The sequence below is a fragment of the Solanum verrucosum genome, unplaced genomic scaffold (genome assembly GCF_900185275.1).
Source record: "Solanum verrucosum unplaced genomic scaffold, falcon-dt-bn FXZP01000064.1, whole genome shotgun sequence".
NCBI classification, from domain to species: domain Eukaryota; kingdom Viridiplantae; phylum Streptophyta; class Magnoliopsida; order Solanales; family Solanaceae; genus Solanum; species Solanum verrucosum.
In genome coordinates this window covers 961,978-984,118 of record NW_026020144.1, presented here as the reverse complement: position 1 = coordinate 984,118, position 22,141 = coordinate 961,978, and the positions used below count along the sequence as shown (strand labels likewise).

The 22,141-nt window shown below is 32.4% G+C and overlaps 4 protein-coding genes across 4 annotated transcripts; 2 read left to right on the top strand and 2 right to left on the bottom strand.

Annotated features, from left to right (window-relative positions):
* Positions 1-1,920: 1,920 nt before the first annotated feature.
* Positions 1,921-7,424, bottom strand: LOC125827570 (la-related protein 1C-like). The gene is made up of 6 exons (XM_049506867.1): positions 6,659-7,424; positions 5,963-6,485; positions 5,702-5,855; positions 5,473-5,563; positions 3,364-3,450; positions 1,921-2,723 (listed from the first exon to the last, which is right to left on the bottom strand). Exons 1-6 carry the CDS (start codon positions 7,187-7,189, stop codon positions 2,427-2,429), a joined length of 1,683 nt encoding a protein of 560 aa, XP_049362824.1. The 5' UTR covers positions 7,190-7,424; the 3' UTR covers positions 1,921-2,426.
* Positions 7,425-13,127: 5,703 nt separating this feature from the next.
* Positions 13,128-14,501, top strand: LOC125827891 (UDP-glucosyltransferase 29-like). The gene has a single exon (XM_049507231.1). It carries the CDS (start codon positions 13,128-13,130, stop codon positions 14,499-14,501), a length of 1,374 nt encoding a protein of 457 aa, XP_049363188.1.
* A 2,885-nt stretch (positions 14,502-17,386) lies between these two features.
* On the top strand, positions 17,387-18,818 carry LOC125827822 (UPF0496 protein At1g20180-like). The gene is made up of 2 exons (XM_049507168.1): positions 17,387-17,482; positions 17,649-18,818. The coding sequence occupies exons 1-2, from the start codon at positions 17,425-17,427 to the stop codon at positions 18,671-18,673; spliced, it is 1,083 nt and encodes a 360-aa protein (XP_049363125.1). The 5' UTR covers positions 17,387-17,424; the 3' UTR covers positions 18,674-18,818.
* Positions 18,805-21,826, bottom strand: LOC125827821 (uncharacterized). The gene is made up of 6 exons (XM_049507167.1): positions 21,588-21,826; positions 21,420-21,468; positions 21,177-21,303; positions 20,086-20,156; positions 19,930-20,002; positions 18,805-19,288 (listed from the first exon to the last, which is right to left on the bottom strand). Exons 1-6 carry the CDS (start codon positions 21,817-21,819, stop codon positions 19,166-19,168), a joined length of 675 nt encoding a protein of 224 aa, XP_049363124.1. The 5' UTR covers positions 21,820-21,826; the 3' UTR covers positions 18,805-19,165.
* Between the last annotated feature and the right edge of the window lie 315 nt (positions 21,827-22,141).

Below are 22,141 nucleotides of genomic sequence, written 5' to 3'. Positions count from 1 at the left end.
AATTTCATAAATAAACATTAATTTGAAATCATACTTCCAAAATTCTATAGACAAATGTTTACATAGTAGAATTAAAGCATAAATTACTGAATTCATGTAAACACGTATATTACATGTTAGCTAAGCCTCTCCCTAGTGTTGTAACGTCTTAAAAAAACATGTTGCAAGTAGTTCACACAATAATAGCATTTCCAATTTTCCATCATATTTGTTGAAGAGAAAGAAGTGTAGACACAAGTATTTGACATCCCAAAAGTTTAGGCAACAAAGAGTACATTTATTTGGGGGAAAATATTTTTTAAAGACATTCACACTTTTTAATCCCTTTTTCTTTTGATTGCTACAAATAATTCTAACTGCATGTGAATCATTATATTGCAACCCTAATAATCATCATTATTTTCCAGCATGATTATTGCATAAATTTAAAGTGGTATCCTAGACAGAAAGACGTTTATTCCTTAGATTTTTGACAATGACGTTACACATATACAATGATAACCCCACCAAGTGTTATTGTTTGTTATGTGGATTCGAGTTTTTTTTTTCTAGGTCATGATTAGTCCTGCGTAAACAACAAAAAACTCAGTGTAATCCGATCCCATAAGTAGGGTTTAGAGAGGTTATAGTGTAGGTAGATCTTACTCCTATCTCAATGAGGTAGAGAAGTTGTTTCGAGGATCTATCTCTGACTCGAGTATCCTAACCGCTGGACGACAACGGATTTGGTAGTCCAAATTTTATTGTAATTATCCTCTGTTAGATTAGTATTAATCATGAAGCTAAGCAGTGTTTGCTTGGTGAGGTAAGGGATAAATAGGTATTAATTAGTCCCCGGAACCACTTTGTACTAAAATGATAGGATTAGTTATCACATATATTCCGATAACCAAACGGCTCCTTGGATGTTATTTGACATTTATCGATCATGCTTGAGTACTACCCTATTTCAATTGGTAATGTTTTAGATGTACCATTTTTATGAAATAAAATTGTTATAAAAAAATATTTATACACTTATTATGAAAAGGGATAGAATTTCGAACCACTTTTTATACAAATTATTTAGTTTTTCTTTTCAAAAAAAAGTATTATGCATAGAAATGCCAATGAAGGTCCTTAGATGCTTATAAACAACTTTTTGATAATATTCCTAAAGCAAAAACTGGTCCACAAATCCAGTGGTTCTTCAGAAAGTTAAATCATTATTTCTCCCAACTCATTATCAACACAAATCTCTTGTTCTTAAAGCAAGACCCTTTATTCTTATTCTGAAAGATGACTACCATAAAGTAACTTGCCCTCAATGCTTAAGCCGACCCAATGAATATATGACATGTGTCTTCACATACACTCGCCATTAACAACGTCATTACTAGTCTACAAGCTCACAACGAGTCATTGTAGACGAGGTTCGGTGAATACATGACACATGTCTTCACATACACTGGCCATGAACAATGTCACACTAGTGTACTACAAGCACACTATTGAGTCACTGCCTGCGTGGTTTGGCGAACACCAGCAATGACTACATAATACACTTGCCATGGGCAATGCCACCACTATCGTACTACTAGCAAAACAACGAGTTGTCACCTACATGGTTTGGCAAACACCAGCAATGAATACATGGCACATGTCTTCACAACTCACCATGAGCAATGCCACTACTATTGTAGTACTAGCAAACGAGTCATCACCGACATGGTTTGGCAAACACTGGCAATAGCACGGACGAGCAGTACACTACTATCAAAAAATCGTAGTTAATTAATACACATCTCACCTTAACCTATCACTTAAGTATGACAAATCGGTATAGATTAGTGTAAACACCACATTCAAATATTTGTTCCACAAGTCTCAAGGCCTCCTTGGGGTAGGCAGTAACTCATCATGAGATAGAGAAGAAATCTCTAAAACATAACTATAATATAATGAGATGCAAAAAAGAAACAATAATTTAAAACAATCAATATGCCTAGATAAGTATAACAAAATCAGCAGAGCACAATCACTCTGGTTACCAGCCAAGCACTAAATCTACATTTTCAGAATGTTTCCTCTGAAATGGAGGTAAAATTTCAACCCAAAAACGTTAAACCTTAGGCTCAAAATCCAAATTCACTCCATTGTATCACAATGGAATACCAGCTTGCATATGCGATGCAAGTATACGAGCCAAACGACTCGAAAAGTCTCAAGCCTCAACTGTATATCCTTTTAATCTCCACTATCGTTCCACTCTCTATACCAGATAACTTACACATTAGTTTAACTCTTCCACTCACCTCAAAAACTGCAAAAAATATGGCCTCCACCAAGGGCAGCAAATGATGTATGTATAACCTTCCAAATACACCTTCCTTTGAATCAGCATGCAAGACAGAGTTGCCACTCGTTGCAAAATCGACAGTATTGTTTCATGCATGGTTGGTAGAGATTTTTTCAGCGCCAGCGCTGCCTTCTTCTTGAGCCGGGTTTGATTGATTAGCTGATTCGTCCGATAAGCCACCAGCAGCTACCTCCAGTTGAGCATCGGTCACTTCTGTAGCACTACTGATATTTGTAGCTGATTCATTCTCAGAGACATTCTGCAAGGAAGCTGTTAGACCACCATCTGTCGATGCAACAGGTGTGGACAAACCTGAATCAGCTGCAAGCTGGCCAGCAGTACGGGTCCATTTCCTCCAACCATCCCGTCTCCTTACCTTATCATCCTGGAAAAAAAAACATCACTACCATCAAGATTACTTCGAGTAACGGATTAGAACACCATCAGTCAATACAGCAAGAGTGGAACAGTTGTGCAGAACCAAAAATCAATTTCAAGTATTTAGTTTATGTTGTACGAAATGCAGCACCCTTACAAGACAACCCAAAACAAATACGGTTATATTGGAGGCAAAGGACTTTAGGCTCGACGAGTCTCACTTATCTTACCCTAGAAGGCTATAACTATGTGAGATGCCATAAGATATGGATTCTCTCAGTTCATGAAAAAAGCTTCCAAAAAAATGAAGAAAATATTTGATTCTCTTTGACTAATTACTAAAAACTTGTCAGCAGACAGTAATATGACAAATATGACAAGAACTCACACGGGCAGTTCAGTAAAGAAATTACAACTTCAGGAACCTCAATGTGTACTTCATATCATGTGATCTAATAGTGGAAGAAAAGGATAAACAGCGAGACTATGCAGTACAAGATAAAATTTCTTAGCTGATGATACACCATGTTCAAAATACAGAGGCAGTGTTATCTAATATTATCAAACATCTTCTTTTTTTTCAAACCCACTTAAAAGCATTAGAATATAATATATCAAGGCAAGAGAAGTTTTAATTGATCTATTACCTGCACTTCTACAAACGTTGAACCCCTCAAACAATACAAAATGAACTGGATAATATCAGACTGGACCTTCTCTGTCATTTTCTTAACCTGCAAAAACAGACCACAAGCAAAACCTTGATCCCCAAAAATGTACTACTATATTGTAAAAGCATGTCAAGAACAAACAATAGATATTACGAGGAAACAAGTATGGAAATTGCATACACGTATGGTTTCAATATGGGCATATTTAGCAGTGGCAAGTCTAAGTTGATGGAAATTGAATCCCCTTCATTTAAAAAGTACACTGTCTGATAGGGTAAAAGCAATTTTTTTAGTTATACATAAGTTGTTGGATGCCCTTGCTATAAGAAAAAGTTTAGTGAAGAGTCAAAGGAGGTTAAGAAATTGCATCAGATCACAGGTTTAAATCCCATATATAACATTCTACTGATTTTTAAAATCCCTTGGTATAGATTTATGGGTCCCCCACAGATATTTAGTACGCCTTTTTTGGGTGTATTTTGCAGATATGTATGTGTCAATCAAATGAATAGTCAAGTAACATAACTCAAAATGTGATTGCAGATTACAGTAGATTAGTTATAATAAAGCCCTCTATAAAAGACAAAATTGCTAATCTCAAGGTAATAAAAAGTCATAGACATCTTATAGTATTGCCATAATCAATACTCAACATATAGAGTTCCACCAAAGGGTTTAAATAATCTGGACAATAGGAATAACAGAAGTCCTAAAAGCATTGATGAGATCCAAAGCCTTATTTGTAATAATTCCACTATTTAAAGATCCAATAAAGAGTGCTAAAATCTACTTGGACATTGAACCAAATTCTTGACTTCGGCATGTAATCATTAGTCTATAACCATTGGATATAAAAAAATGTTTTGTGTAACGATTTCAAGCAGAAGAAATTGAAATGCTCTTGGTGAAAATGTTAGAATTCAGAAAACAGCTGCCAAACAATATAAATTTGGATACGGATTTTAAATTGAATAGAAAAGGAAATGGAAACCAATTCCAATTTTCTATCCTTGACTTCCTGTAAGGGCACCAACAAATTAAATAAAATAAACAAGAAAGCCCCAAATGGAACTCTGATCTCCAGATTTTCTCTTCAATGAAGGTTATTTCTGTCAACTGCAATAACATCCATCAGCAAACAGAAACTATGCTGATAAACATCAAAAGTAAACCAACATGAAACAATGAATCACAGCAGAACATTACAGCTCAATCAAAATTCTTTCTACAATTGGTCTGCATTTAACAACCTCCAGAAGCTACAACAAACATATACGGAAGAGCAAATGTGAGACTGGCATAGATGATTTGGGGAGATATCACTTCCTTTAGTAGAGAAAGAAACTTGTGTGTTCAGTCACCAGTCAAAGGAACTACAAGTTTTTAAAAAGAGTTAGAGAAATTACGTGTCTAGTATTTTCAGTTTGTTTTATGAAGTACATTCAGATGGTTCAAGGAAAGATTAAGTCAGCTCTAACATAAAAGACATTAAGCTAGAACAAAGGATCTGAAAATATCCAAATTTGGATAGGTAACTGGAATGAAACCAAAATAAACCTGACAAAGTACACTTCCAATCCTGAATTTAGTCTATTGTACAGATTTGGTACCCATTCTAGATAAGTTCAACAGTTATTGCATAAGCTGGTTTCTGAATAATTCACAGAGAAACTCAATTTCAACTAGAGCATTTTGTTAGTCATGACCTAGTTTCATATGTTTATCTCCAAGCACCTGACAATTACTATATGCAATTCACTAGCTCAAATGATCTCAGCATATGAGTCCTGGAACTTGTGACATCTTTATGCTGAGATTCAATGATTTTAGCTAAGCAAGCTGAGCTAAATATCAAAGAGAATACAAGGATAATCACAGCCAGTTCATGATTATAAAGTCAATCCTCACACACGTCATGTCTTTAAGCAAACGAAAAGTGCCAATAATTTTAAAAAAAAACAAGACATACATGGTCCTAAGCATATCAACATAGAAGAGGAAAGACAATGATGTGTTATCAACTTATCATAGAGGCCGATTCTGCAATCAACCAATATGTACTACAGAAATAGGGATATCACTTACTCGAGGAAAGTTAGCAATCAGATGCATAGGAACCCAGCCTTCCTCATCCATCTGTACCCTCAAAAAGTCATCTTTAACAAGATTAGCATCACTGAACCACAAAAAAAAGGAACTTCGTTAGATAATTGTCACAAAAGATCATATAAATTGAAAGAAGGAAAGTTATTTAAAAGGGGGGAAAACAGGGAAGGGAAACGAAAGGAATTACATTCATAGCTTTGAAAATTACCTGAAGTAATACTCTATCTGAGTAACCAAGGAGGAAGGCAAATTTGGATCCACTAAAGGTAAATGTTGGGGTAATTGTGGAGCTTGGTTGATGATAGGCACAGCACTATAGGGCTCGGGACTCAAAGGAGGAACATAAAAGAATGGAGTCATATCTGAACCATCAAAAAATAAAGAAATGAGGCATATCTGAAAGGAACCAACAACAAAATCGGTAACATTTAGCAAACTAGATTATTAAAGAATGGAGCAGCGGACTTACCATATCCCATCTGATTAACAAAAGGTGGTCTCATAGGGGTTGGAAGAAATGGGCCAGAACCAGGGAGTGGAGCCCGCATAAACGCTGCATGAGGAGGAGCAAATGGAGGACCCATATGAACGTCTCTCCGATCTTGATCACGCCTTCCTCCATGATTGTTATGATAAGACCCATCTCCACGAGGTCGGCCCCCAAAGTTACCTTTCCTGCCATGATTTCTATGGGAAGAATGATCATTTACTCCATGCGGCTGAGACGGAAATCCTCCAACAGGTCTTACACCTCTTACAGGAGGCTCAAGAACAGGTGGGAAGTGCATTACAGGAAATGGTGGAGGCAATGGAGGCGGAGGTGGAGGCGGAGTTCTAATAAATGCTCCAGCACCTGGACCACTACCACCACCACTGCTGCTACCTCTGTATTTCATTGATCTTTGTCTAACAGGGGTAGTAGGATTTGCATTTGAATTTGTGTTTGCATTAACATTAGCCTGTTTTTGAGGTGACTGAGAAATTATTGGACCCTATTCACAAAAAACATATACACACACCAATTAATCATTTATTCCCCTTTTGATTCCTTCATATCAACATAATAAATATAAATGCAGTTAACATTTTAGCCTTCAAAAGTACGCAAAACAAAATAAAAATCGAAACTTTGAGTATAAAAATCAACATTAGATAGTAAATAAACCTGAGAAACAGAAGCCGATCCATCTGGAATTGGTTTTGCTGAATCAGTAGCTGATTTTGGGCTAGGCCGAGTAGACTCAGAGAGAGCAGGCCAGGAAACAGCCCCACCCATAACAGAAACCGCCTCAACAACACCGTTTACAGGTTTATTCCAAGCAGGCTTCTTCGGCCGACCTACATTGCCATCATTACTATCAGAACTCTCCGTCAGAGCACCGGAAGTAGAAATCTCCGGCGAAATCTTCTGGGTCGAGCAATCATCCGACAACGAAATTTTCTCCGGCGAAACACCGGCAGCCGCTGCCAACGGTGACGGCGAGCGAGGACTTGACACTGATGCTGCTTCAACCTCTCCACCACGGACCACTTGAGCCCATGGTGCTTGCAAACTCCGGCGAGCTTGAGGACTGCTGACAGTAGCCCCGACGGCGGCGGCGGCGCCGGTGGATGTTACAACGGCGACACCATCAGTATTGGCCGCCGGTGAATTTGGGGTGTTGTTATTTGCAGAAGAATCCGGCGGCGTGGCCATTCAAAAACAAAAGAAAAAAAATCAAAAAAATTCAGAAAAAAAAAACCCCAGAACCGATCAACAGAATCAAAGAGATTAAACAAAAATGTAGAGAAAAAAAAATGAAAATCAGGCACGAAATTCAAGGAAGAGTGATGAGAAGAAAATTGAGGTTTTTGGAAAGCATCAGGTGAGAGAGAAAGGCTGTAAATTTTAGGGTTTCAGTGATCACTATCTCCCTCTGTTTTGTGTCCTATTTTTATTTTTATTTTTATTTTTATTTTTATTATTTTTACTTTCCTCTTTCTTATTTATTTCAATAATATAATGAAATTACCAAAAGATACTCTAGATTTCTTTGTAATGGTGTTTATGCCCTTACAATTAAAAATTTGAGAAACCCTAGTATGTACAAATTGAGTTTTATTAATCGACAACTCGATAAATGTATATAAGAATCTTTTAAAAAAATATAAAGGTTTAAAGTAAAAATATTGAAAATGTGGAATTAATTTAAATTTTGATAGGTATATATGATGTCTAACGAAAGGATAAAACGTATGAATGATTGCTCCATCAGATCAGACTTTCTTTGTGAATTTGGATTAGAGATAATGCTAGATTGATGAATTGTATAGACATATTGAAGTATTTGATCATGTAGTTAATTAAGTTTTTAATCTTGTCGGGTATTAATTTATGTCGTTTATATGATTTCTTTTCTTGATTTTTGTAATTTTAATTGTCGATATACATGATATTAATAATAATCGAGATTCTGTAATCTACAGATAATGTATGAATAAATTTTGATAAAAAACTCAAAAGTTTATGGTAAATGTATCAAACATCCTGACTAACACACATAACTTTGATAACATTTGAGATTTTATTGATCGACTAAATAAATGCACGTATGAGCCCTAAAAACAATTTAAAATTTATAATAAAATCATCTTACTTATACTTCTGAAATATACTTAAACACCAAATTGTTTTTAAGTCGCCGGGGTTCATTCCTCAATCAAGCGCTACTTGAAAGTCACGATAGATTTCATTCTCAGTTAGTATGTAAAAAAAAATTAAGCATGCTTAATCGTTCGTATCCCATACCTATAGGCGATGGTCGGAGTTTACAAGTTGCTTTGATAGAAGCATGTTAAGAAAGATAGCTGAAAGTGCTAGCATAAGGAAGAGATTCTATGGATGGAAAGAGGTCATTCCTTGCTTTCAAGGTTTCAGCATTAAAAGTCAAAGAATTCTTTGTTTCAGTTTTATAATAAAGTAAAGAAAATTGGTCTGCTCTTCTCTCTTTTCTCTATTGAACGAATATATGCGATTTTAATAACAATTGAAATTGTACTAATCAATTAGATAAATACAAGTATGAACCCTAAACATCTTGACGATCGAAGGTAAAAGCATTGAATTTTGCTAAATTAATTTTTTGATAAAAAGGATCCATTAAGCCCTTGTAGTAAAAAATAATCAAACACATAATATTACATTCCAAATTAAAAAAAGTTTTTCCAAAATAATAGTAGACAAGACTATAATTGCTTTAAATTTTGTATACTCTATAAGTGTTTTTTGGCATTTTTGTGGAATTGTGTATTCTTTAGTCATACATATAGAACATGGCATACTTTGTGTAACAAGCAATAAATAAAATTGGAAAATAATCACCATCAATGGTGCAATAAAGAATTTTATGTAGCTAGGGAGCACTCTATCCTTTTAATAGGCTTTAAATAATTTCCAATATGACCATACTACTGGAAGGAATTTACTTAGTGAAATTTCACAAATAAGATCGGAAGAAAATAGCGGGTACACAAGACCCTATTTTATATAGATAGAAATATTGTTTTTAAAGACAAATTATCAATTAATTAGTTAACCAAAAAATATTAAAAGTAATTTTATTACTAGCTAGGCAATGTTGCAATAATAATAATAATAATTATACTTAATGAACAAATTGAAAATCATATGATAGAAAATGTTAAATCATGATTTAATTTATTTTTGTAAGTTATTCAAACGTCACACAATAGTTAAATAATTTGTTTATAAAATTGAGAAAAATAACCAAATATTTTAAATTTTGAGCCTACTGTTATCTCGAAAGGTAATTTTTGTAAGGATTATATGTGCTGCTTTTGAAAATAGACAAAATTTAAATTTTAGCCAAAAAGAGATATATATATATATGTGTAAATTGGTCAATCACAACAGTATCCATGATAAGAGCCCAATTGAACTCAAATATGTATTGGCAAGCTAGGCCCAAGGGACGTGATGTCTATGCTACACACAAGTTCTACGCGAGTCTTTGGTACGAGGAATAAAGAATAATAATCTTAGATTAAAATAAAATGATTTTATTTTGTATTTATTAATTTTGTAAATAACATCATATTATTTATACTATAATAATGGGAAAGTTATATATATATATATATATATACACACGGTGGAATAACTAATCTTATGAAATATTCAATCCGTAACTCTCGAGATAATTTTGTCTTTGTCTTTGTCTTTCTCATCCTCATACCAAACAAACTCTGTACTAGTATTGTATACGAAAACTATTTTGTCATAATAGAGCTTCAAATATCTTATTACAAAATTTATTATTTTGATTTATAGTAATTTACAAAAATCACAACATAACCTAAACTTACAAAATTGACGTGTTTAGATATTTAACAATATAAATAGTGAAATTGAGTGGCAAAATATTTAAACTTGTGGACTATAATCTTTCATACTCCTTCCGTCCCATATTATAAGTCACCTTTTTCATTTACACTTGCATTAAGAAATAAGGTAATTTTACCCTTATGCCCTTATTTAATGTTTGCTTATGACAGCTTTGTAATAAATGATGAAATGTTAGATTTCAAAAATATAAATACATTTGGATGACTATTTATATTTTACTTTTTGGAGCCAAATTTTTTCACCAATTGATCCAAAAAAAAATTAAATCAAGTTTTTCCCACCTCAATTTTCATATATATATTTTGTGTAAATATAGTAATTTGTTTTATCATGCAGATGACCATAGTAATCTCTAATTTTAGCCTCTTTTTTAAATCATATATTGAATGAATGATTTTATTAAATATAATTAAAAAGAGTTTTATATTATGATCGGGAAAGGTCAGTGGGGAGACTAGTAAAGGTTTTCACTTTAGGCCCCAGAAAAAATGTTTGATAGAAGTATCAAATTTATTAAATTTGTAGGTACATACGACTTTGAAAATAATTGAGATTACATATAAATCAACTAGAATACATGAACAATAACCTAAAAAAATCCCCAAGGTTTAGAGTAAAAAGATCAGATTTATTAAATATGCTTAAATTCCTTAGGAGAGTACATCTGATAAAATTAAATATATAGTTAAGCCCTAACAAGTACACATTAGTTTGACACCAATTAAAAATTACACTAATCGACTAGACAATTGCATTCTACATAAACAAAAAATGATTATTGTAGACAAGACTATAATTGCTTTGAGTTTGTTTTTTTATATATAAAAATTAATAAATCGTATGTATTTAATTGGTAATACGATTTACTTTTTACCTTTTAATAAATAACAAAAAAAAAAACATACTATCATCATCAAGGGGTGTGAATAAGATTGAACCGTGAGACTTGTGAGTCGAAAACGTTTTACCTTCACTTTGACTTAATTAAATGAAATTGTGTAAACGAAAGTAGTGTACATGAGAAAAGTCCAATTGAGTTTGAGCATTTGTAAACTATGTAACCACATACGACGATGAAAAGAATGGTCAGTTGAATATCCTTTATCAAAAATTATATTATATATATAAAAGATTATACAATGTATATAAATCACAAATTACTTTTCATACGCATATACTATTTCTTAAATATTTTTCGCTAAATTTCCGAATTAGCCACGATTTAAGCCTACTGGACGTAGTGTCTATGCCCCCATACACGATACAACTATTTTCTTATTAAGGAGCTACAAGTAACTTATTGCAATTTTTGTTATATTAATTTTATATTATCGATGCAATTATGACTTTTTTTCTTCCAATAATGTAAATAAAATATTTAACTACCATTTTCTTTCATCCAGGAATATCTAGTTACCTAACTCATAAAAAGTTGCCTATTTTTCAAAATGTAAAAATCTCTCTTGAACTTCTCTTACCTTTATTAATTCACATGAATATATCGAAAATTTTGGAGAAAGTCTCTATAAAAAGAAAAAGATATTTGCTAATTAGATAATAAGTAACATCTCATTAATTGACAAGTAAATTGTATCTATTGAAATATCTCAAAATGAACCATAGAGGGTAACTTATAATTATTTTTTTTGAATTTAAGGAATAAAAAATGTTTGATTTGAATTGGGAATATAAGGAATAGAAGGTCGATTTCCCGTATGGATGATTAAATAAGACTAAAATTTGATCTTATGTTATATAATGTCATTATTATTTTCCCTTTTATTTATTTATATTAAAGTTACTTTACATAACACGAAGTTATAACTGACACTCAAAGTCCTTAAGCAAATACAATCTCATTGTATTGCTATAATATCATGATTTTTCATAATTCCATACTAAAATTTGATCTTATATTTTCCATACTAAAACTTGATCTTATATTATCTCATGTCTTGATTTGAAATGGGAATATAAAGGGTAGATGGTCGATTTTTCGTATTTATGATTTAATTAAAGATTAAAATTAAAATTTGATCTTATAGTATTTCATGTCATTGTTATTTCTCCTTTTGTTTATGTTATATAACTGACCCTAGAAGTCATTAAGTAAATAGATTAAATTATCTATTTATCTCTTCATAATTTGAAAGATTGATTAATGATTCTCTAATTCATTTATCTTATTTTTGGAAAAGTCAATATGTTTAAAAGAGGAATATTTATCTAATATTGGTAATGGATTTGGGCTTATTTTCTTACAAATATTAGGAGAATGATTTCCCCACTTTATTGTAATAAAAATTTGTATCATACGTAATTTCTAATAATTATTATCACGAGACCTTCCATTTTATGAAATTTATTCACACTATATCATACCAAATTAACAACATGGCGTGTGTGATCTTTTGCACACCTAGGAATAGGATCAATAAATAAAACCACAGTTTTGATGTACATATATTATATTATATTTTGATGTAATAAAAGTATATTATATTATTTTGATGTAAACACTAAACACATTAGGTATATATTTATTATGCAGTGTTCAGTTTTATGTGTTAAAATAAGTATGCACTACATAATTTTTAGAAGAAAATATTTGTTTTCAAAACTACCTTCTATAAATATGATGAAAATAATGTTAATTTTTTTTACGAAGAATTATGTCTTTAAATATATTAATGTATGCATTACTTTCATTGCATTATTAATATCATATTCATATTATAATATCAAATAAAATATTATAACTGTTACACAAAAATAATGCATGCAATATATTTTTTCTAATGCATCCTACCAAACGATCGAAATGAAATAAGATACGAAGAATAGTAGTAAGGTGAATAAGTAGATGGTCTAAATATTTGTTAAATATACTTCAACTATAAAATCCAACTCTTTTTATCCTTTCATCAACGGTAATTGAGTACTAGATTTAAAAGGCAATAAAAAGATCCTCAATAACTCTTCTCCTTACGTTTTATTTAAGGGCACAAGATTAAAATATTAACTATATATAATAAAACCTGCAATATTATAAATATACTATGATTCTCGTTCAAGGATTTCAATTTCCATCTCCACACAATCTTCCATTTTTATGAAAACTTAACATAAATACGACAATATCATACATTATAAATTGTAATACCCTCTTCATAACAAACATCCCTTCATCAACAAACATTATTGAATCTAAGAGTGAAAAAAAAAAAACATGAATGCTTCAATGGAGATCAATCAAAAGTCGATTCGTGTTCTTATGTTTCCGTGGTTAGGACATGGACACATCTCTCCTTTCTTTGAGCTAGCTAAAAAGCTCGTTAAGAGAAACTTCACTATTTTCTTATGCTCAACACCCGCGAACTTCATATCTATTAAACAAAAACTCATTAATGAAGACTTAACCGAAAAAATTCACCTTGTTGATCTTCGACTTCCATCCCTTCCTGACCTACCTCCTCATTACCATACCACCAATGGTCTCCCACCCCACCTCATGTCCACTCTCAAGAAGGCCTTCGCGAAGGCTCGTCCAAATTTCACTCAAATTATCAATTCTATCGAGCCTGACTTACTTATTTATGATTTACTTCAACCATGGGCACCTAAGGTTGCCGCGGAGAAAAACATTCCATCTGTTGTTTTTGTTACTAGTAGCGCCACTATGTTCTCCTACATGTTTCATACTTTTAGGTACCCTAACTCAGAGTTTCCTTTCTCTTCTATTTATTATCGTGATTATGAGCTAACACGTATGGTTAAAAATCAAGAGTTGGAGCCTATTGAGCAACAACAAAAGGATAACACTAGTGTTAAGTTGTGTTTCAAGAGGTCTTCTAATATTGTTTTGATCAAAGGTTTTAAGGAAATTGATGGTCAATATTGTGACTATATATCTAGTTTGACTAAAAAGAGAGTTGTTCCTGTTGGTCCACTTGTTCAAGAGCCAACAAGTGAAGATGGTAATTCACAAATTTTAACATGGTTGAATCAAAAGTCAAAAGGGTCAACTATTTTTGTGTCATTTGGGAGTGAATATTTTTTGTCACAAGAAGATAGGGAAGAGATTGCTCATGGGTTGGAGAAAAGTAGGGTTAACTTCATTTGGGTTGTGAGGTTTCCGAAAGGTGAGAAACTCAAACTTGAACAAGCGTTGCCACGAGGTTTTTTCAAGAAAGTAGGTGAAAGAGGGATGGTAGTTGAAGATTGGGCCCCACAAGCAAAAATATTAGGAAACCCTAATATTGGTGGATTTGTCAGTCACTGTGGATGGAATTCTGTCATGGAAAGCATGAAAATTGGTGTGCCAATAATTGCTATGCCAATGCATCTTGATCAACCATTGAATGCTAGGCTTGTGGAAGAAGTAGGTATTGGATTGGAAGTTGTTAGGGACAAAGATGGAAAACTTGATGGAGAACAAATTAGTGAAATTATCAATAAGGTTGTCTTGGAAAAAGAAGGAGAATCCATAAGGGAAAAAGCTAAGAAAATGAGTGAGACAATTAGAGTCAAAGGTGATGAGGAGATTGATGATGTTGTTCAAGAATTGGTCAACCTTTGCAAGACTAGATCAAATGTTGTCTAGTTTTTCATGATTTGCATGTTTTTTTTTTCTAACTTAGTTTTTTTCTTTTTAGTGTTTAATTACTACCATGCTTTTGAACTTAAAGCATGTGTTGGTGGAGTACTAAATTTTTTTGTACTCCTTAATTTAGGTCTTTTTTTTCTATGATGTTTATCTTAGCTAGCTAGACAAATTAACCATTAGTTGTGAATGATTGATTTGAGACTAGCAAAGATCATAATGTCAAAGTTTGCATGAGTTTAATACAATTAAACTTTTAGTTTAAGTTTTTGCAATTTTATTTTTGTTAATTGTGTACAATTTTTTTCGTCATATTGGCACTGTAAAATATTTAGTTACCATTTTATTTCATCCGATAATATATATTGAATTACGTAACTCCAAAAGAAATGCCTATTTTACAAATGTAAGAATCGTCTCTCTTTTGCTTCTCTTCCTATATATATATTTAATAACTTAAAGGATTATTTTGATAATTTTGTTGCAAAAGGAAAATGTATATACATTAATATTAGCATTGATTATTGTCAAATTGTTTCCTTGTTTGTTTTAAAGCAATAATTTTAAACAGGATATGCTAATTAGGTAATTTACTGATTTTAACCCAAAAAACGTTTCACTAATTAACATAACTTATAATACTAATTTTTTGTTATAGTTGTTGATGAATTATCACCAAATGACATGTCAAAATTTCATTATTAGTTTTAATCAAATGAACTAATTTCAAATTTCTCTCACAAAGGCAATTTGCAATTTGTTATTTTAATTACTAGTCAAATTTCTCGAAGCAAAAGAAATAAATTGCCTGTTTATTTGTTCATAATTTTATTTATTAACTTATGATTTAAGGAATTGAATTTTCCATCATATTTATATATTATTTTAGAAAAGTCAAGTATATTAAAATAAAGAGGAATTCTCCAATGGTAAGCAATTTAAGTTATTTTCCTTACTAGCATTAATAATAATAATATATGATTCCCGGTTTATTATAGTATATAAATATGCAGTTTACCTAATTTACATTAATTATTACGAAGATCTTCCTAAAAAAATTGCACAAAATCTATTGCATCATATATATTTGTATTTTGTGTTTAGAATATATATTATATTTTTTAATAAAGATTCTCAAAAGAATAGCTTCTTAATTGTTGCGTGACAATTAAAGGAAAATGAATTAGAAAAAAGATTATTTAAAAGGAAAGGAAAGAATTCAAATAAGTTACAAAATATGTGGTCTACCTAATATAACGCATGAAAATTAAATTGTGGATATAATTGCATATTTATTTATTTCCAATCGAACATGAATCAAGCATTACCTGCCCATTTACCCTCCAACATTTATTATTTCAATATTATCAAATTGACTTTTTCATGTACTAGAATAAGTCTAACGCCTTCAGCGCGCGAGCCGAATGACGTAGATTCAGAGGAATCATTTTCAATCCCAACGTATTTCGGATGCATTCGATTATATATATAAATCTCAAATATCTCATAAATTTTCGGATTATTCAAAAAAAAAAAAACCAAGATATCAAGTATTTGATTATTGGTATTTAATAAAAGATTACCATGGATAAGATTATATAAGATTTAAATAAAATAGTGATGATTCATACCATTAACTCCAATTTATGTGTGATTGAAGCGCAACTTAAACGTAATTATTATTATTATTAAATTATGACAAGGCACTTTAGGTACGTGTTGACCTCACACTTCCTTTATCACCTCACAAACAAAAAATGTAAGCAAAAACTATTAACCATAAGCAAAATTCATGTGATATTAATTCCAAGTTAAAGAGATGAGAGAAAAACATGAATGTCACCTATTCATGATTCATATATATATATCCCTTAAGAAGCTTAAACGTGGACTCCAAGAAATAAATGTAAATTCATATATTTAACTAACTTTTTTTTTTCTAAAACACATTTTTTTTCCTTATTAGGAAATTAAACCTTTAAACATAATCAATAATACCAAAAACATATAGGAAAAAAATATCATTTACAAGGCACTCATTGTTAGTAAATTTCATCTATAATTTATTTATTTATTGGGTAATGTAGCAAAGCTAGTGATATAATCCACATGAATTGTGTGGTGATGTTAGGTTGCTCTCATTATATCTAACATGGATTAATTTTCTCTCTCAAAATAACAGTAATATCTTTATCTTAATAAACTTAGCTTACTTAGAAAATAAATAAATAAATACTCTAATGGACTATTAGTAAGACTCTTTTTACAATCTTGGAGAGTAGTCCTTATGAAATCATAAATAAGAAGAATATTTATATTAATTTACCTTTTAACAACAGAGGAACTTTTTTTGAAAATTTATAATATTTGTACTTTCAAAAAGATTTATTATAAGCACAAAATGATAAAATTTAACTAAAATTTGCAATTTGACAAGTAATTTAGGACGTATATTCTTTGTAATGTGGACAAATAATATAGGACAGAGTTTTTTTTTCTTTCTTGTGTGTGTGTTTTCCTATCCAATATCCGGAGTCCATATTGAAGTCCCGATAAAATTCGAATTGCACACTATAGAGCTCATTAGGATTTTCTCCATACTTAGAGCTTGGACTCGAGGCCTCGATTTAGCATGATGTACAGTGTATACTGTGGACGCGGTTGTTTAATTAGTCAATGGAGAAGTTACTACTTTGCTAGAAGGATGCTTTACACGTATAGGAGACGCAAACGTGTTATAAAAGCTATATAAATCTTCAAAGTCACAAATTATTTCTGTTTTTAAAACTTAATTTGCTTTTTTACAACAAACAAGGAAACAACTCATATATATAAAGATAATAATCAGTTGCTTTCAGAGTTTTTATATTCTGGGGAAAAAAAAACATTTTCAATTCTCCTAATTCTTTCAACATACATATATATGCATCTAATGAAAAAATTGGTCTGGTTCAAATTGAAATCGACTCTCCAAAATCAACGTAAGTTTCATATTCTTCCTTTTCTTGCTAATTATAGACTCTTTTTTTAATGTATGGAGCATTCATGCTGAATTATTGAGTTTAATCGTGTGATCGTCTTTATCTGAAAAATGTGATAAAATTGTTAGAGAGAGCATACTTTTAATGTTTGATGCGATTTTTTCAGGTAGAATAGAGAATGACGATTCGGGTAGCTTGGTGAACAAGTCAAATGTGAATGAAGAGTATGTTCAAGCCTTAAGGACTAAGTCTTATGTAGAACTATACAATAAAGTTCAAGAACAACTTGAAGATGGAAAATTAAACGAATCATCGTCTTCTTCTCTTCAACTCGATACAAATCTATGTCAAGAAGCGTTATTAAAACTCCCTGAATCATGTCAACTTCATCCCCTTATTGTTAACTACTTCGATATTACCTTAGAAGCATGCAGAATCTGTGAATTACTACTTCAAAATGTTCAACAAACACGAGCTAATTATAAGAAGATAAGAAGAGCTATCAGATTGATGACAATAGAGCAAGAATCAGAGCATTGTTACAATGTATATAGAGAACTTGCATCATTTGCTTCGTTAAACAACTCTTTCTCTGTTGTTAACCAAGTTCAGATTCTGGACACACGCGAAGGACATGATTTATTGCTTCAGAAACTATCGTTACAGTTCAGAAGAGTTAACAAGAGGATGAAATTCTTGAAAACTTGCAAGAGGGTGTTTGGAATTAGTATTGCAATAGGGTATACTGGGATTATGATAGCTTTGTTAGTACTAGTTCTTCATAGTATGGTTGGTATTATGGCTGCCCCGGGGTTGTTAGCTTGTTCTTATAAGCTATTCAAGAAAAGATCAAAGGTGGATAAAGGGGGAAAAGGTTCGAGTTCACTGGAAATACTAATAGCACAGCTTGATGTAGCTGCAAAGGGGGTGTACATATTGATAAATGACTTTGATACAATGAGTCGGCTAGTGAGGAGACTATATGATGAAATTGAGCATAATAGATCTGTAGCTGATATGTGTGCTAGAAAGAAAAATGCAGATATGTTGAAGGAGGCGATAAGGGATTACAGTATTAACAAGGACTGCTTCATGGAGAAGTTGAAAGAGCTTGAAGAGCATGTTTTCTTGTGTTTCATCACTATAAACAGATCAAGAAGAATGGTTCTACAAGAAATGGTCAGCAGATGAGTTAAGTGCAATTTATTGAATCAAAAATGACAACAAAGACGAGTAAATTTTTCGTGTTTTTGTCTTTAATAATGGAACAATTCTTTTCCTCCATTTTGTTTTCTTGTAAACTTAATGGAGGTCATAGCAAGTAAAAATTCTTCTCATTTTTCATGTTCTAGCAAATTAGCAATATAATAGACATGTTACATTTTCATATAGTAACTACGGACTATATGTTTCTATATCATATCGCTCTGAAAAACAAAATATGGATTGATGGAGCAATGTGGACAAGTAAAACTCCCCCCCATCCAAATAATACACCAGAAAAGTACAAATAAGAACGTTAATTAAGTTTGACACTGTTCTTCTGTATGCCAATAACAGAAGTGTAGTGAAGTAGTAGATCTTACTGTTACAGAGAGAGAACATCCTGCAAACTTTTCCAACAGCATACACTCCAATCCTGCAAATGCTGCCTTCAACGAGCTGATTTACCACCTTGCTTGTTTATAATTGCAACGTATCCTTTCTCAACTCTCTATATTCTTCAATGCCCAGCAAAGTTGTCTTGGCCTTGATCCAATCCGCGGGCCTTGGCATCATAATTGCAATATATCCTTCTCTGTCTGCCTGTGGTTGAAAGCAAACACGAGGAACACATATTCAACCAGAAATGTAATTATAATATTAGGAGGAGGATGTCAAATGAAACAACATCTTATGAATGCAAAACAAGTCCAATGTCACAATCAAATGACACAACTTAATGCCATTTGGAACACGTCTATGAGAAAGATCTTTAAATATTAAAACGAAAAAGACAAAAACAGAACTTTTATTATCGAGCTCATGCATATCCTATTTTCAGCACCTTTTATCAACATCAAGCAAAACAAGGTGTGAATTCAGCATCAAACATTTCCAGGGATTAAAGAAATACGAGTCTGCAAAATCAAAATATATCTTCTTTTTTTAAATGAATCTCATAAATGAGAATATATCATGCAAAACATGTTTTTACCACACCACCCCCCTCACCCTTCAAGTTGCGTCAAACATTTAGTTGTATTCTGAAAAATCAGCCAAAGATATTTTTTTCGAGCTTCAATGTAGTACAAGTGATGGTTCCAAGATCTTTATCATCACGAATATACACCATTGCTAACAGCATTGATATGATGACTCCATAAACAAACGATGCTCATTTCAATGAAGTTCAGCATCTAAAAGCCAAAATAAAGAAGAGGTTGATTCAAGGTAAGAACTCCTACCGATGAGTTAAGCAATTCTGGTTGCTTAATTAACCTATCATTGACTTCTAATAAAGAGCCTTTCACACAACACCTGCAAAACATAAGTAGACCATCATTTAATGATTTTAAGATAATCTATGTCAAAGAAAGGAGTGCAAGAATATAAACTCATACCTCACAATATAAGAAGCATCCTTTGTGCAGGCTTTACATAATGCTGTATTAGACTCAAAATGTTGTGCGTTCTGCATAAGAACAAAATGACACCCTCATTTCATTAAACTAGAAGCATAAAGCATAAAACCATTGAAAGATTAGCTTTACTTGCACAGTTCATACTTTTGTGCATATGTGGCAAATGGTGGTACGCCGCAATGATGACTTGTGTTCTCAATGTAGCCAACAAAGTATGTTGTTTCAAAAGACTGAAGAATGTACATATGTTCATATTTCATAATTTCAATCATTTGTTTTGCTGACGATAAAGGGTATAGAACTAATCTGACATAATCCACACATATATTTACTGCTGACAAGGCAATTCCATATGATGAATAGCTTGCATTGTATGCTAATGTTCAGAAAGTAATCCTTTGTCAAGTTCGCAAATAGGCAACACTAGGAATTTGAGTAATATCTCACACGAAGCTATCCAATATTAACTAAACACAGACAAGGGAGCAAATTTAACTTGTTAGCTTTTCTTCATAGGGAAAACAATAAGAATTATGTTCGACATATTTTCAGAAGAAAGCCATCCCTTATGATTCTTAGCATACTTAAAACTCTAACAAGTTCACCCTTCGGGGTGGCCTAGTGGTTTGGGCTTGGGACTTCCATGTTGGAGGTCTCAAGTTCGAAACCCCTTGCCAGCGAAAGCAAGGGGTTTGCCTTCTAGGTCAAGCTCGTCGCACCGGGCTTGCCTAGTCGGGTTACCTCTCCTATGTGGTTTGCGAGCTATTGCATAGGAGCGGAGGATTTTACCCTGTGCGCACCCAAAGGGTAGCGGCTGCGGGTTTCCCTTGTCATCAAAAAAAAAAAACTCTAACAAGTTCCGTCAATCATAAAATTAAAGTCAACTTCTATCCAACAACATTTGTGCAGATCAATCTAGCTACAACACAACTAATAAGTTATAAAATTGCAATGACTCACATGAACAAACGTCTTCACCATAAAGATGCAATTTTTTTTTCCAATATTGATTAAGTTCAGCAGAAGATGCAATCTTTAGTCTCATTCAAGAAAATTTCAGCTATCAATACCTTTTTTCGCTTTCCAGAGACCTTGATTCCACTCCGATCAGACTTCCCCACATTGAAATCAACCGAAGTAACTCCGCCTTCATCCTTAAAAGCAATGTGGGTCGGAGCCAACCCAATTATGCACAATCTTTCAATAACCCAATTTCAAAAAAATCAGCAAAAACTCAAATTTCAAAATTCAAAGCAGCAACTAAATCACAGCAAAAACAAAGCACAAAGAGTTTAATTACTAAGTTCTGTTACCCATTGGCATGTCGATGAACATACTGATCATGCCCAGGTTTCGTAAAATCTGCAACAACAATTAAAAAGGAATACAGCTCTTAATTTCTACAAATTTGAGTTCTGAACTACTTAATATCGAACAAAGCAGAGCCTTAATTTAAAAGAATTTGAAGTGGGTTTTATTACCGGGAGCAAAATAGGTGACGAAATTGGATTCGACAGCAGAAGGAGGAGAAATTGGGAGGTTTTCTAACTTCGGCACCAAAAGTTTCCTTAATTCTTCATCTTTTAGTTCTTCAATTAGTGGTTCTGATTTCTGGGCTGTATCCGAATGAGAGCAAGCAACTATTGTCGGTTTCACGTTTTCGAGATTCGAAGTTTGGACAGTGTTGGTTTCGTCTGCGTTTTGCTCCGTCATCGGAAATTGGAAGGAACTCCGGCAAGTTGAACTCGACGGAGGGAGAGTAGAAAGTTTGTTATACTTTGGGGTTTAGAGAAAGTTGAAGGAGAAGAGTGTTATTGGGCCCAATAGGCCCAACTTTTTTGGGCCAATCTAAACCATATCAAAGCCATTCTCAATGTTTTTCTAGCCCAGTAATTTAGGAGCGAATCCGTTGATCTTTACACGAATAGTCAATTAGTATATTGTGCACTTTTTCTGGTCGATATACATAGATTATATACTCGTACATATATTATACATACATTGACTATTTTTAGTTTAGTCATTTAGGTGGATG

Bases quoted from the DNA above. Each gene is read 5' to 3' on its own strand.
- LOC125827570 (XM_049506867.1), bottom strand. From the start codon at position 7,189: ATGGCCACGCCGCCGGATTCTTCTGCAAATAACAACACCCCAAATTCA. The intron at 3,451-5,472 runs GTAAGTGATATC...CTGTTTTTGCAG, and splicing joins TGATTGCTAACTTTCCTCGA to GTTAAGAAAATGACAGAGAA. The intron at 2,724-3,363 runs GTAATAGATCAA...TTTTTTTTCCAG, and splicing joins CAACGTTTGTAGAAGTGCAG to GATGATAAGGTAAGGAGACG.
- LOC125827891 (XM_049507231.1), top strand. From the start codon at position 13,128: ATGAATGCTTCAATGGAGATCAATCAAAAGTCGATTCGTGTTCTTATG.
- LOC125827822 (XM_049507168.1), top strand. From the start codon at position 17,425: ATGCATCTAATGAAAAAATTGGTCTGGTTCAAATTGAAATCGACTCTC. The intron at 17,483-17,648 runs GTAAGTTTCATA...CGATTTTTTCAG, and splicing joins ATCGACTCTCCAAAATCAAC to GTAGAATAGAGAATGACGAT.
- LOC125827821 (XM_049507167.1), bottom strand. From the start codon at position 21,819: ATGACGGAGCAAAACGCAGACGAAACCAACACTGTCCAAACTTCGAAT. The intron at 21,469-21,587 runs GTAATAAAACCC...TTGTTGTTGCAG, and splicing joins CGTCACCTATTTTGCTCCCG to ATTTTACGAAACCTGGGCAT. The intron at 21,304-21,419 runs GTAACAGAACTT...GGTTATTGAAAG, and splicing joins GTTCATCGACATGCCAATGG to ATTGTGCATAATTGGGTTGG.